General features: G+C 44.9%; 1 protein-coding gene across 1 annotated transcript; it reads right to left on the minus strand.

Annotated features, from left to right (window-relative positions):
- Positions 1-1,160: 1,160 nt before the first annotated feature.
- Positions 1,161-13,973, minus strand: LOC144703384 (uncharacterized). Its single transcript, XM_078575564.1, has 4 exons — positions 13,274-13,973; positions 12,442-12,614; positions 11,800-12,321; positions 1,161-1,337 (listed from the first exon to the last, which is right to left on the minus strand). The coding sequence occupies exons 1-4, from the start codon at positions 13,971-13,973 to the stop codon at positions 1,161-1,163; spliced, it is 1,572 nt and encodes a 523-aa protein (XP_078431690.1).
- Between the last annotated feature and the right edge of the window lie 337 nt (positions 13,974-14,310).

Consider the following 14,310-nt stretch of genomic DNA (forward strand, 5'->3'; position numbering starts at 1 on the left):
AAATGGGGTTTAAATCGTCGTTGTTATTTTCGCTTTCAATCAAATAAAATTTTTAATAGTAGACTTACTCAGATATGTATAGAGGTGAGTAAGGTCGTCTCCACAGGGATTGGGTTCTTAGAGTTAGACTTAACTAATGAGTATCACGGCTAACAAACACGACTAGGTGTTTATTATAATCTCAACGGGAAAGTAAGGAAAGATTAAATGGAGATTATAAAGGAAGATATCTTTAATGATTTTATTTCGACCTCCAAATTTACAGATGGATATAGGAAGCATAATAGTGATTTTAGCAAACTTTTCTAGAATTTTTAGAGGTGGAATTATAAGAGAAAATGCAGGAGTAAATTCTGGAATTTAAGTGTTTGATGAAATGTCTAAAAGAGGATTCCATATTTTTATGATTTCTTTTATAAAGAACTAGATCGATTTCATTGTATTTTACTTCAAGATGGATTTGTAATACGAAGCATATCTTTCCAAATTGTATTACATATTTTTGGGGATTTTTTTAATAGGTTTAAAAAGTAGTTAAAAGATCATTGAAAGTTTGAATTAAAAGACTGCACACAAGGTGTTTAAAGAATTGCCTCAGAGGCGATTTGGGATAGTTTGGGTTTTTGTTCAAAATCGATTCCATTCAATTTCGAGGAAAATTGATAAAAGATTTTTTTTTATCTATTATGCTAAAATATAAGTGATTGAACTTAATCCTGGAATGATTGAAATGCTTACTGGATTTTTGCGCCGATTCGGGATCGCCGGAGGCTCCTGATCCTTCCTTGGCTGCGTCGTCCTTCAGGTAAGCTTGTCTGCTCCGTCTTCTTAATTTCTCTCTTCTAATCTCCCTTCAGGTCGCGGCTCTGTCACCGCCGTCGACCGAAACACCGAGGAGATTGATAAGCAGGCGGAGGAGCTTCTCCTCCGGTGACGAAAATTAAAAAATGTTCAATTCAATACTCTAGTGGCAAAAGATATTGTTTTCAGTGATTCATGATCCTTTTATAGGTCTGGAATGGTCGGACGACCTTCCTGACCTGTATGGGATTATTCCGGCAAACTTTCTGGCGGCGAATCAGCAGAAATCCGCCTTCTCGTCGCCAGATTGACTTCGTCGGCGACGGAGGTGGTGATCTGAAGAAGGGGATGATTGGCGGTCATTTTGACCGTCCGATCTCCCGTTTAGTGGGTCCAACGGCTACGATTAAATTGTAGCCGTGGACCACTTTATTTTCGGTGGACCCTTGCTCCGTGAGCGATTCCATGTCAGCGTCAACTGCCTGCTTGTTCGCCCCCGATTCGTCCAGGATGGAGTGCGGCGCTGAGCTGTCAACCTGTAATAAAAGAAAACAAATACAAAATATAAGGACGATCTTGACCGTTCGATCTTCAGAAGAAAGATCGACGGTCAAGATTAAGACATGGCTTATAAGTAAAGCCTGAACTGACACGGGCTTCGGGCCAGGTCAGCTCGAAGCCCGTTCAATATTTTAATGTCATTCCCCTTAGATTGCGGCCCGATGGGGCGCCATCGTTCTCTTCCCATATTGGCCCAGCCCGATCGCATGTGAGATATGGGATTTTGCAATCCCATATTGACGGTTTTGAAAATACAGATTGGTTTATGAACCCTGCACTTCCTATAAAAATGAACTTAATCCCGCAATAACCCTTGGGCGCTGGCGGCTGACTTGCTTTGAGGCGTGGCCGTTGGCTAGGCTTGTGCTGCGCGTACTGTCCGGTCGCTGCGAGCAGTGCGTGCAATGCGCTTGGTTAAGGTTGCGCCTTGGCTACGGCCCATCTTTTATTTTTATTTTTTTGTTTTTACATTTCTGTTATTAATATTTTTTTCTTTTATAATTTTTATTCTTTTATTTAACCGTCAAATTCCTTAATATGCTTATAAACGCAAAAAGCACACCAATGTGAAGTTTTACACCATGAATGGATCTTTGCATAAAAGTGGGATTTTAACCTAAAAGGCATGTTCATTTCATTTAAAATGACTTCATAACCCCTTATTACATGTTGTTTTACTACATGTAATAAAAAGAATAACTATATTTAATTCTTAATATAAGTGGTATAATTACTATATTTAATTATTAATATAATGAATCATTAATAATAAAAAAGAATATGACGTGGCGCCATCAGACGACGGGCCAGGGTGGCACAGCCCGCCGCCCAGACGACGGGCCAAGGGGAAGGGGGGCGGCGCGGCGGAGCAGGAGAGGGGACGAGGGCGAGGACGACCGGAGCGGGCTATAGGGGGAGGCTGGAGGAGGCGCGGGGCGGGGTAGAGGGGGAAGCTGGCGGTGCGGCGCGGGCTGGGGGGGGGGGGGGGGGGGAGGCAGTGACAGTGAAAATTCGCACAACGGCGAATTTTCGCACCGCACCGACCCCTGTGCAGTGTGCGGTGCGTTGTGCTAAAATCCTGTGCCATTGACCGCAGAATCGCACCGCACATGCGCCCAACCGCACGAGCGGGATTCGCTCGCACGGTTTATACCATGTCTAAATGTATCAAAATTTTCTTTCATATCAGGTGGTTTACGTAACATAATATTGTCTTCCACCAATATGTTGCTTGTTATAAGCTCCTGTAACATAGGTTTCTCCGTATTGATTCTAAAGTTAGAATATTTTGGTAGAAGTTCATAGGTGCACAGTCTCATTGTTGTGGGCCATTGTCATGAGTGTCTCTTTTGTGGGACTGGTAATCTCATTTTTCTCAAGAGTTTACAGTAAAATGGAAATATGTTCTATTCTGGTTTCCCTTTGCTAACCACTTTTTGTTTGCCCTTTGCTTCAGAAACATTTCATATTGTTCCTCTTGCAGGGACAACTTGTCTTGATTAGTTCCATGGAACTCTTTTTTGTTCATCCCATTGGATTTAGAGTCCAATTTCAAGGCTATGTATTTCGTCTTTTCTCAAGACAAATGTTACCAAATTGATTTAGTATTCCAATTTATAAGAGATTGTTTTGTTACTCTTAGTCGGGTACTCAAATTAGGCATATGCTCCACTTCACTCACCATGATCCTATATTTTTTCTACGAGTGCGCAATAACTAGGATGTTCGATCCAAATAGCTAGAAATCTGAAATGGGGTCTTCTTTCCTTGGGTTGTAGTTGTTGAAGTGTTAATATCATGGGTCCATGGTCCAAAAGTTATTTTGGAATGTATTGTATTGTATATGGTTGAAATAAATTTGCATGCATATTCATCACATTTTTATCAACCCGTCCATAAATTTGATATAATCTGTACCTCCTATTGCCCCATGTCAGATGGTAGCCTGCATGGTGAGGTTCCAAAAGGTCCAACTGCTTGATAGTATAATTGATTTACTCCATACCTTAGGATTCATAGCATTTCTTCCTTTTTTTTCTAACAGGTTGTGTACCATATTGAAGTCTCCCTCTATGATTCATGGTAATGGTCTACCACTGAATTTATGCAATAAATTCTACCATAGTTTGTTTTTTAATTTCACTATGATAAGATGCATAAATGATGGTAAAATTATAATGTCCATCCTTTTGGAGCCTATATTGTGATACTTTCTGCAAAGTTACCTATAATATGAAGACAAGTGTCCTCATTCCAAAAAACCCACTGTATTCCCTTTAGAGTGGGTCAAACATTGATATAGTCCTCTTCTTATCTTATAGCTACTAACCTTGTTTGGGCTAGGTATGTTGATGATAGCTACAATTTCCAAGTGATTTTCTTGAGTAAGTAGCTTTATTCTAACTCACAAGTCTGCTTTTGCTATGTATCCACAGTTTAAAAACAGAGTGTTAATCATTATCCTCGATCAAATATAGCCATTGAACTTCAAATGGGTTAAATTATGTTCTTCTAGTGGATATGCAATATTCCTCATTTAATACTGATGTCATCCTTGTATATTGAAATGGTTTTATACTTGTGCAAGATAAACTGTCAAGGGATATAATTCTCCTAAATTAGTATTTCTCTTCCCTCCTTTAGTTGTTAGTTTCCTTTTTCCACTTTCTTTCACTCGCATCAGGTTGATACTCCTTGTTTTTCCCTTGTTCCTTCATGACGTATGTCACTTCTTGGGGTTTACTCAGTAGCTGAAACATATTTTAAATTTCAACGTATATCTTTTGGAGCTGGTAGTCTGACTTTATGCTGTTGTTGTATACTACTGTTGTTTTGTATTTGTGGTAGTTTTTCTTGGCTGGATGTTGATCTGATTCTTTACGATAAATCCATAGAGGGAAGGTATTTTTTTACTAAGCATGTCATTGGTGTCTCCTAAAAGCTTATGTTTATCCTCTCTTTTCCTATAGTCATCCTGGTTATTTCCAATCCTTGAGCAATCCGAGCAAAACATTATCCATATCTCTAAAAGTATATTTTTTAAAATAATTTATTTTAAGCCCTTCAAGAACAATGTGCAATCTGGAATCGACTTTGAGATGTCAACTTCAACACAAATTCGAGCTTATTGTAGTCCAGTAATTTTTTTTACGCCATCGTCAATAACATAGATGCTATGGATCAAAAAGGTTATGGGTTGATTCTTTGTGACTAAAGACCAGGAAATCTCACCTACATGGGGACCAATGTGGACTCTTTCTCTCGGGAAACATGTGGTGTCAAATGAAAAGTTCGTACAATCATGTAATCTAGGTGCAAAAAATTATGACTCCAAGCTATTACAAATTCATGCGGTTCTTGAGCAGCAATATCACATGCATTTCATGTATAGTTTCTATTAAGAACTTGACCATAAAATTATTTAACTACTCTAATGTCTCCATTAAAAACTTTAATATGGGGCCACACATATGTAAATTTTCTAACGATGGTATCCACAAATGATTTTCCAATTCACGTAACTTTTTTTCTGTGAAGGTTACCATTTAAATCCCCTATGCATTGTGTACACTCTTATTGGGATCTCAGTCATGAATTTGGTAATAATCAAACTTACTATATCTAAAACGGAGTGATGTATCCCCTCCTTAATTCTGTGTTTTGTGCAAATATCTGGGTTAGTCTGTTCTACTTTGTTGCTATGATTTAGTTCTTTTTTAAAGGGTTTCACAAATGGTGATATAAGCCCTGCCCTTTATTACTTTTTAAGCGGACAAAACTTTAGATCTTAATGTCCGTACCATATTGCTAATTTTGTTTATCGCCTAACCATTGATGGGAAAGTATTGTAAACATAAAAGGCAAAACTCTTGGACTGTTAGGTTAATATATCCTTAAAAGCCGCCTAGTTTTCTATGCTTTGCTCCCTTGCTTTAGTACTTGTCGCACATATTTTTCTTTTGCCGAAAATTTTATAGTGCAGGGATCTTATTGAATTTTGTATGTTGATATGCTTTCCTTGCATGCACAAACCTAGACCCCTTAAGTGTCCTATTTATCACCACATTGTCCTTGTTTGGTCTCTTAACCACATCTTTTCCACTTTCATCTGATGTGGGGTAATCCTGCTGAACACACTCGTTTAATAGCCGCATCACCTCTTCTATATTTTATTAAAAATAAGTACATCATACTCATCACCTCTTCACTTTTATTTTCCATACTCACCACTTGCTAAATATAGAAAGTTCATGTTTTTATATTTATTAAGTAATATCAAATGCAAACAATAAGTTAAAACCCTGATATTGAGACTATCCATTGGTGTCATTGCCAGGAGATGGTAGCCACTAAGGATTGTATATCTTTATTTTATATGATTGTGGTACCACAACTTATCTTGATTAAAGAACTCCTATCAGCTCCATGATATGACGGATATAAAGAGAGAAGGTGAAGTTCTTTTCTTGATCCCTCTATAATTTATATATTTTCTATAACATCTCTTATTATGAGTGGTAGACGACCACATAAGCAACATGAAAATAAAAGTGGAGGATATAAAGGGGAGTCTTCAAATAATAAAGTTGATCACCCTAAATATTTTATATAAATAAAATGGCCGAAATGGACAATCAAGATTAAAAAAGTATTTACTTCACCTAGGACAAGAGCCAGTTAATAAGATGAATGCTCATATAGGCGAGGGATTAAATTTCAGACTTAATTATAATATGACTCATTGTCTCCATAGCTTTCATGGTTTATCTCCCACGGAACAATATAAACACTTGGTTGGATTTACATCCATTTCTAAAATATTCAAGTTCTGTAGGGTTACAAGTGCGGTATGTATCCAATTATTTCCCTTCAGTATGAACGATAAATCTAGAAAATGGTTTACATCTCTATAGGTGTACTTTGATTCATAGAAGGAAATCAAAATCACAATCCTGAATAAAATGTATTCTATTGGACAAACAACTTTATATCATAGAATGATAGTAAACTTATTTTGAAGGGCCTGATGATTCCCTAGGTAACCCATGAGAATAACTAAATACGTTAACTTGAGAACTTCCACACCATCGGACAGGCTATTGGGAAAATGTTTAAAAGGTTTTATGCAGAATTAACAGATAAATAGATAAATATAATACACACAGCGTGGAGGTATATTGATGCATGCATATTTGGGAGAAGCACTTGGCCTTTTAGACACATTAGCAGATAAGGACGCTCATTATGTTGCTCTTAATCATAATGGGCAAATGAAAATTCTAAGAAAGGTGGGATAACTGATGTGATGGCTATTGAGCCAGATAGGTCAGTTGAACAATCAGTAAAAGTTGCTTCTCGTTTAACTAGACACAATTATAATTTAAATAATCAGATTCTTTAGATCCTTCTGGAAAAGACACTTCACCTTCGTATTATTAATCCAGCACTGATCATGTACAAGTCGATTGTCCATTCCGTGAGCAAGTTATGTCTATTGATTGGTCTATGATGAATGGAACTATAGCTCAAAATTCTATGGATCCTAGAGGTAGTGGATACCCTAGGAATAACATGCAAATAAACACATATAATAGCCCTCCGCCTTTCCAACAAGAACAAGGAACAGTTTATTCAAGGGCCAATTACAGTAACTTTCATCAACCTCGCAACCCTTTGTATGATTAGTTCAGTAGGAATGTGCAAGAGACTCAAGATAAAATAAGCAAATGCAAGCTCAAATGGTCAGATTGCTTCAAGACCCTCAGAGGGACATGAAGCAAATCAGATAAGAATGTCAGTCAAGGCAGACCTCAAACACAAAAGGCAAAATGGATGATAATTGATTAGCTGTCCATGAAACATGTTGACTCACAACTCAACCTAAAATTAATCCAAGGAACTAACAAGTGATTCAAACTCATAATTTTTTTTATGAGTAATCACGAAACCATGCATACAATATCTAAATTGATAAATGAAATAAATGTTCCTGATTTTTTTAAAGTTCAAAGAGAAAAAGTAGATGTATGTCACAAAGAAATAGATGATTATACAAAAGTAGAGCCTAATCCAAAATATTATGCTCCACCTATTACTTGCCCTAGTCCTTCCAAAAATTCCCACCTTAAACCATACCCTGCTAATGAACGTTTTGTATAGATTTTTCAGCAAGTAACTATTAATATTCGAGTTACTAAAGCAATACAACATATTTCCATATGTGTGGATTTTCAAAAAAAAATTGCACACCTAGTTCAAATGACAAAAGAATTCAATCATCTGAAAATGTTAGTTATTCTATAACAAAGATTCTTGAGCAGTTGGATTTCAAGAAATCAATTTTCTTGAATCCCCGCTAGTGCCGTCTTGAGCATGCCACCACCATCTATTCATAGTCAGCAATGCTCGCTCCCTCCCTATGGCACAGATTTCCCACCATCGCCACCATGCCTCTGCGCAGATTCGTCTCTTGTTGATGCGGCAGCGCATCTGCTTGCCCACCCACGCTGCATTCCAACTCACATGCGCCAGCACTCATGCGCCAGCGCTGCATGCCAACACCAGCGTGCTAGTGCCCACACATCGTTGCTGCCCGCTAGCGCCCCTGCACGAGCATTTGCACATCAGCTCCGTGTGCTCGTGCTCATGCACCAACATCTGCATGCTAGCGATCACGCGCTAACCTTTGTGTCGTCATTTGCACGCCAACCTCGTACGTCCTCCCCCTGCAAACGTGCTCCTCCGTGCCGGCTATGCACGCCGAGCAGGCCGCAGCCTCCGTGCACTTGTCGTATCCTTGCCATTCATCACGGATTACTACATCGATCTTCAATCATGTTCCATCAACTCCTTTACGTATGCAGTCAAATCACTTATCTAAGTGCTGTTGTTTATGTGTTCCTACGCCTAAAAATGAGACGTTGTTGTAGGATTAGCCACCATTTGTGGGGAGATAGGACATTATTGTGATACACCTAGACATTAACAGCAGAGGACGTGGACGCCTCTGGGTATTAAACTGGCCCGCATTGCTTAGATGTTTAGTAGGTCCAAAGGGACGTATAGAAGTCTGAGTTTCATTAGTCACACTTTCATGTCTTTAACTGGTCTACCGAGCAATTAGCAATGCCGCTTATTTCCTTATCAAATTTACTTGCATCATCTATTTGTCATTTTGAATTTGATGCGAAACGACTACGGCCGGGATCGAGCGGCGCGTCTCGCGTCACAAGTGAGAATGATGATATGATATGACTTGTCGAAATTTGGAATTGAATTTATAAACGAGCAGATAAGACGCGGGTGAGTAAGCGTCGTAGATTGGGACGATCTACGGGGTAGAACGATCCAGAGATCGGACTCCCGTTGACCCGCAGAATCTACTAGACGACTAGGACGGGAGGGGCGTCTAACGGCCCTAGAGAGTTTGATATTTAATCAATCAGAGACAATCCGTTTACCTCCAAAGAGTCCTGCTCTCGACGTCGGTGGCTAGGCCTATTTCGATGTTCGTTCCGGAGATCTTGGCAGAGGACGCGATAGCGGACGACGGGACTGCAAGCAGTAATGATACTGGATTAAGAGGGAGAGGAGACGAGATTTGACCTTGAGTCGTGTAGTCCACGGCGGTTCGGCAGGGCGGTGATGACCGAGCGTGGGATTGGTGAGGCCACGGCGCGCGGTCGGATCACGGCGGCGCGCGAGCATTCACGGTGCTGGCGGAGTTGCGGCGCGGCGAGGGACCACGGCGTGGACGGGCAGCGGGGATGCGGGGCCACGGCGCGGGTTGGACCTGTAATGCGAGGCGGGTCGGCGGTGCAGAGAGGATTCACGGTGAGTGGACAGGGCCGCGGTGTAGGATTGGCCGCGGTGCCTAGCAGGGGCCGCGGGGCGGCGCGAACCCGCGCCACAGGCGGGGCGGCGCGAACCTGCGCCAGAGGCGGGGCGGCAGCGCGGGACGAGGTCGCGGCGTGGGCAGGGCCAGATTGGTGCGGGACGGCGGTGCGGCACAGTACCGCAAGACGAGGCAGATTTGCGGCGCGAGCTCGTTGTAGCGGTGCGAGACGGGGGCCTCGGCGCGGCGGTGCGGCCGTGCGGGACCGAGTCGCGACGGTGATGCGGGCGCGGTGATGGGGTCGGGGGGCGGAGATAGGTGATCGGAAAGAGGAGCTGCGCAGCAGCGTTGGGGCGTGGTTGGGAGGTGCAAGAAGCAGTAGGGCGAGGAATGGGGAATCAAGAAGGACGAGAGTATGGTTTAAGACAATGGAGGATGGAGGGGAATGGTCAAGAACGTTGAGGGTGAAGAAGAAGATTCAAGAAACGATGGAGAAGGGTGGGGGATGGTCAAGAACGATGAGGGTGAAGGAGAAGGTTCAAGAAACGATGGAAAAGGGTGGGGGATGGTCAAGAACGTGGCAGAAGATGATCAATATGGAGGGGAAGGAAGGGGGGGGAATGGAAGGGGCAATGGCAAGAGAAATCAAGAACCTTGCGGGGCCGGTTCTTGATGGTCGCGGGCGTTCCTTCCCAACGGAGGCAGATGTCCCGATGCAGCGCGGCGCCGTCGTCGTCTCGAACCTTGAGGGCGCCCAGAGTGATCTCGATGGGTGCTCTCTCGATTCTTGATCACGACAGCTTCTTGAAAATCTTTAACGTACCGGAGTGATCTCAACGGCACGGTTGAACACGCAACGCCCGGAGTGATCTCGACGGACAGGACGTGGGCTCTACTCTTCGGAGTGGTCTCGACGAAGAGATGGGGCTAGCCAAACCCCCTACGCTACAACTACGATAAGGGGGAAGATTCTTGAAACACTTTTCAATTCAAAAACTTCCAAGTAGTCCCTTGGGCATGCCCTCCCCTTATATAGGGAGGAGGGGTGCCAAGGAGACGTGGGGAGAGGTTGAACCGTCATGAGACGTGGTTCGACCTCTCCTTACAAATTCAAAATACAATCTTAAAATAAAAGAAAAGACGAGGATGGGCCCTACGATATTGGCCCAATCCCATAATTCGAAATGAAAAGAAATACACATAAGAAAAGCGTAAATTATTCGAACCTACCCGGAGTACTTAAACCCCGGGTTGCGGACGTCGGCACGAGCTGTCCGACGTGGCTGTTGGCGTGTCATCGTCAGTCGTCCGGCAGGTGTCGTTATCATCGTCAGGCTGTCGTCGGCAAGATGGTCCTCCATCATCCTCCCGGGGTGGGAGGAGCTCGACTCCGGCGAGCAAAGCTCCGCAAGGTCCTCCAGCGGCTGCAGCAGGTCCGGCCGAAGTTGTCGCAAGTCGTCATCGGAGATCCATGTATCGTCGGAAGATGGGCGCCCCTGCCAATGGACTAGAAAAGTGCGGCCAACTCGCTCCCCCTCAGCGTTAAGTACCTCCTGCAGTACCATTTCTATCGCGTCGTGCCGTACAAGGGTTGGAAACGGGGAGGTAGCGGGTGAACTCTCACTCTCTTTGCTACTAAGGCTCGACTAGCTGTGAGGCTCGATGATGGGTGGCGAGGGTTGGTAGCGGGATAAGTCACTGACATTAAACGTTGAACTAATCCCCCAAGTTGGCGGGATGCTCACGACATAGGCATTGTCGTTGATCCGTTGGGCTATCGGGAAAGGCCCGGCGCTACGAGCATGGAGCTTCGTAGGGACCCCAGGAGAGTACCTCTCGGGCCTCAATCTGACCAGGACCAGTTCTCCCTCGGAGAACGTCACAGACCTACGACTCTTATCTGCCTTAGACTTATACTGCTCGTTCATAGATGATATGCATGAATGAATGTCATGATGCATGTTTCTAATATACTCGGCAAATTCTAATGCATAATCTGAAATTCTATGTTTTTCGTGCAATGGTATGAGGTCAAGGGGCCTACGCGGTAGTTGACCATAGATGATCTCGAATGGCGCCTTGCCCGTAGTGCAGTTCACCGAGTAATTGTAAGCAAATTCTGCACGAGGCAGAACCTGATCCCATGCAACGACATGGTCGCCAACAATGGATCTCAATAAGTTACCAAGGCTGCGATTCACAACCTCGGTCTGACCATCCGTCTGAGGATGATAGGCTGATGAGAATTTAAGTTGTGTGCCCATGAGAACCCACAACGTCTTCCAAAAGTAACTAGTGAATTTAACCTCTCAGTCAGAGACGATAGTCTTTGGTACGCCATGTAGCTTGACGACGTGGTGAAAGAAGAGTCGGGCGACCCTCGATGCATCGAAGGTTTTCGAGCACGGAAGGAAATGAGCCATCTTCGAAAAATGATCGACCACGACCATGATGGAGTCGTGACGCCGGATTGTCTTAGGTAACCCTAAGACAAAATCTAAGCTGACATCTTCCCAAGGCTGATCGGGAACTGGAAGGGGAGTATATAACCCGGTATTTTGCTTCGTGAGTTTGGCACGAGAACACGTAAGGCACCGTGATACGAATCTCCCGACATCTCGCTTGAGAGATGGCCAGTAGAACTTCTCTTCAAGGGCTTGGATGGTCTTCATGACTCCAAAGTGGCCACTTAGCCCTCCCGCGTGGACTTCATGAATCAAGAAGTCTCTGAGAGACGTGCGTGGGATGCATATTCTCTTCCCGTCGAAGAGGTAGCCGTCCTCGAGGAAGTAATCTCTCGACCGATTAGGCGAGGCATCTGTGATGGAGGAATAGAGGGATGAGAAATCGGGGCAGTCCGTGTAATCCTCCTTCATCTTTTCAAAACCTAAGACCTGGGTCGTCATGATGCTTAGTATGGTGGGCCGCCGACTAAGGGCGTCGGCGACTACGTTGTCCTTGCCCTTCTTGTGGCGGATGATGAAGGTGAAGTCTTGTAGGTAAGCGATCCACCGTGCGTGGCGATCGCTGACCTTCTTCTGGTCGTGTAAGTGACGTAGAGCTTCGTGATCCGAGAAGAGGAAAAATTCCTTTGGCAGCAGGTAGTGGCGCCAGTGGCGGAGTGTCTGTACTAAGGCTTAGAACTCCCGATCGTAATTGTCATAACGCTTCCTCGTGTCATTCAGCTTCTCGCTGAAATACTCAATCGGGTGGCCTCGTTGACTAAGGACACCGCCAATGCCAACTCCTGACGCGTCGCAGGTGACCTCGAAGACGTCACTAAAATCCGGTAATTTCAGGACCGGGGCCTCCGTCATGAGTTTCTTCAAAAGTTCAAAAGCCTGGTCGGCCATGCCGGTCCACTCGAATTTGTCGCTCTTGAGGATGTCCGTAATGGGGGCGGTGATGCCACTAAAACCTAGTATGAAACGTCGATAAAAGGTCGCCAATCCGATGAAGCTCCGTACATCGTGTATGCTCTTCAGCTTAGGCCACGCGACTATGGCATCGACTTTGGCTGGGTCGACGGCCACTCCTTGTGCTGTTAGGATAAAACCGAGGAAGGAGACCTCGGTCGTGAAGAATGAGCACTTCTTTGGGTGTGCGTATAACTTCTCATGACGTAGTGACTCGCACACGTGCCTAAGGTGCTGGGCGTGCTCCGTCCTAGTCTTACTATAGACTAGGATGTCGTCAAAATAGACGCATTTACAAATCGTCCGATGAATGGCCTAAGCACCTCATTCATCAATCTCTGGAAGGTGCTTGGTGCATTGGACAACCCAAAGGGCATCATGTTCCACTCAAATAGTCCGTCTTTGATCTTGAATGCCGTCTTCCACTCGTCTCCTGGTCGGATTCGGACCTGATGATAGCCACTCCGTAAGTCTATCTTGGAGAAGATAGACGCGCTGACCATCTCGTCGAATAAATCCTGTACTCGCGGGATCGGAAAACGGTATTTTACCGTGATTTTGTTGATGGCCCGTGAGTCACAACACATCCTCCAAGTGCCATCCTTCTTGGGAGCGAGCAGTGCCGGAACGGCGCAAGGGCTGAGGCTCTCCCTGATCAGGCCCTTCGCTAGGAGCTCTTTCACCTGCGAATATAACTCCTCGTACTTAACCGGGTCCATCCGGTAGTGTGGCAGGTTTGGGAGGGTAGCTCCGGGAACTAAATCAATGGCATGCTGGATATGTCGGAGAGGTGGGAGCTCGCTAGGGAGCTCTGCCGGAAACACATCACCATACTCCTCAAGGAGTTGGACGACTTCCGAGGGCGGAACGTCATGATCTGGCATGGTGGGTCCGTCGGCTAAGGCGACTGCATAACAAACCGCTGGCGGGTCGTCGCCGTCCTCCAGCTCCCGTCGGAAGATCAAGCCATTGGTGACAATGGCAGAAGGAGTGGGGCACGGGGCCGCGGTTGCCGATTGCGTGGGTAACGAGGGAATCCGCACCGAGGGATACCAAACGAGTCGGCGTCCACCGTAGATGAACGAGCAAGTGTTTGCTCGTCCGGATAGCTGCACGTCGTGGTCAAATAGCCACGGTCTGCCCAAGATGATGCTACCAATTTTCATTGGTAGGACATCGCACAGGACCCTCTCGTCGTAAGTACTCATCTTCAGCGGCACATAGCATTGCATCTTGACCGGTATGGTCGATGCGTCAATCCACGAAACCTGGTACGGCGTCGGATGAGGAATCAAGGGTGATCCTAGGCGGGTCGCCGTATCCTCTGAAATCCCGTTGATGCAGCTCCCACTGTCGACCATCAGTTTGTAGGTACGTCCTCCAATCTTGACGTATGTGTGAAAGATCGACGTTCGCTGCGCAACGTCGACTGGTCGAGTAGCCACAGTGGTAGCGGAGGAAGTGGAACCCACTCGCGGTGTGCTAGTGGATCCCCCAATCTCTCGAGTGTCCACGGAGGCGACGGGGTAGGTAACGGTAGAGCGATCAGCGTGATCTGGATGTACCCTAGGGGATCATCCAGCTCATCACCATCGGGGTCATCGCCCGGATACTCGTCGACCTCAAGGTAGTCGTCCTGTTGGTCTTCGGCGGGTTGCCCGTGCATGTCCATGATCATAAGTGACGGGCAATCACTAC

This window comes from Wolffia australiana, chromosome 5 (assembly GCF_029677425.1).
Source record: "Wolffia australiana isolate 7733 chromosome 5, ASM2967742v1".
NCBI classification, from domain to species: domain Eukaryota; kingdom Viridiplantae; phylum Streptophyta; class Magnoliopsida; order Alismatales; family Araceae; genus Wolffia; species Wolffia australiana.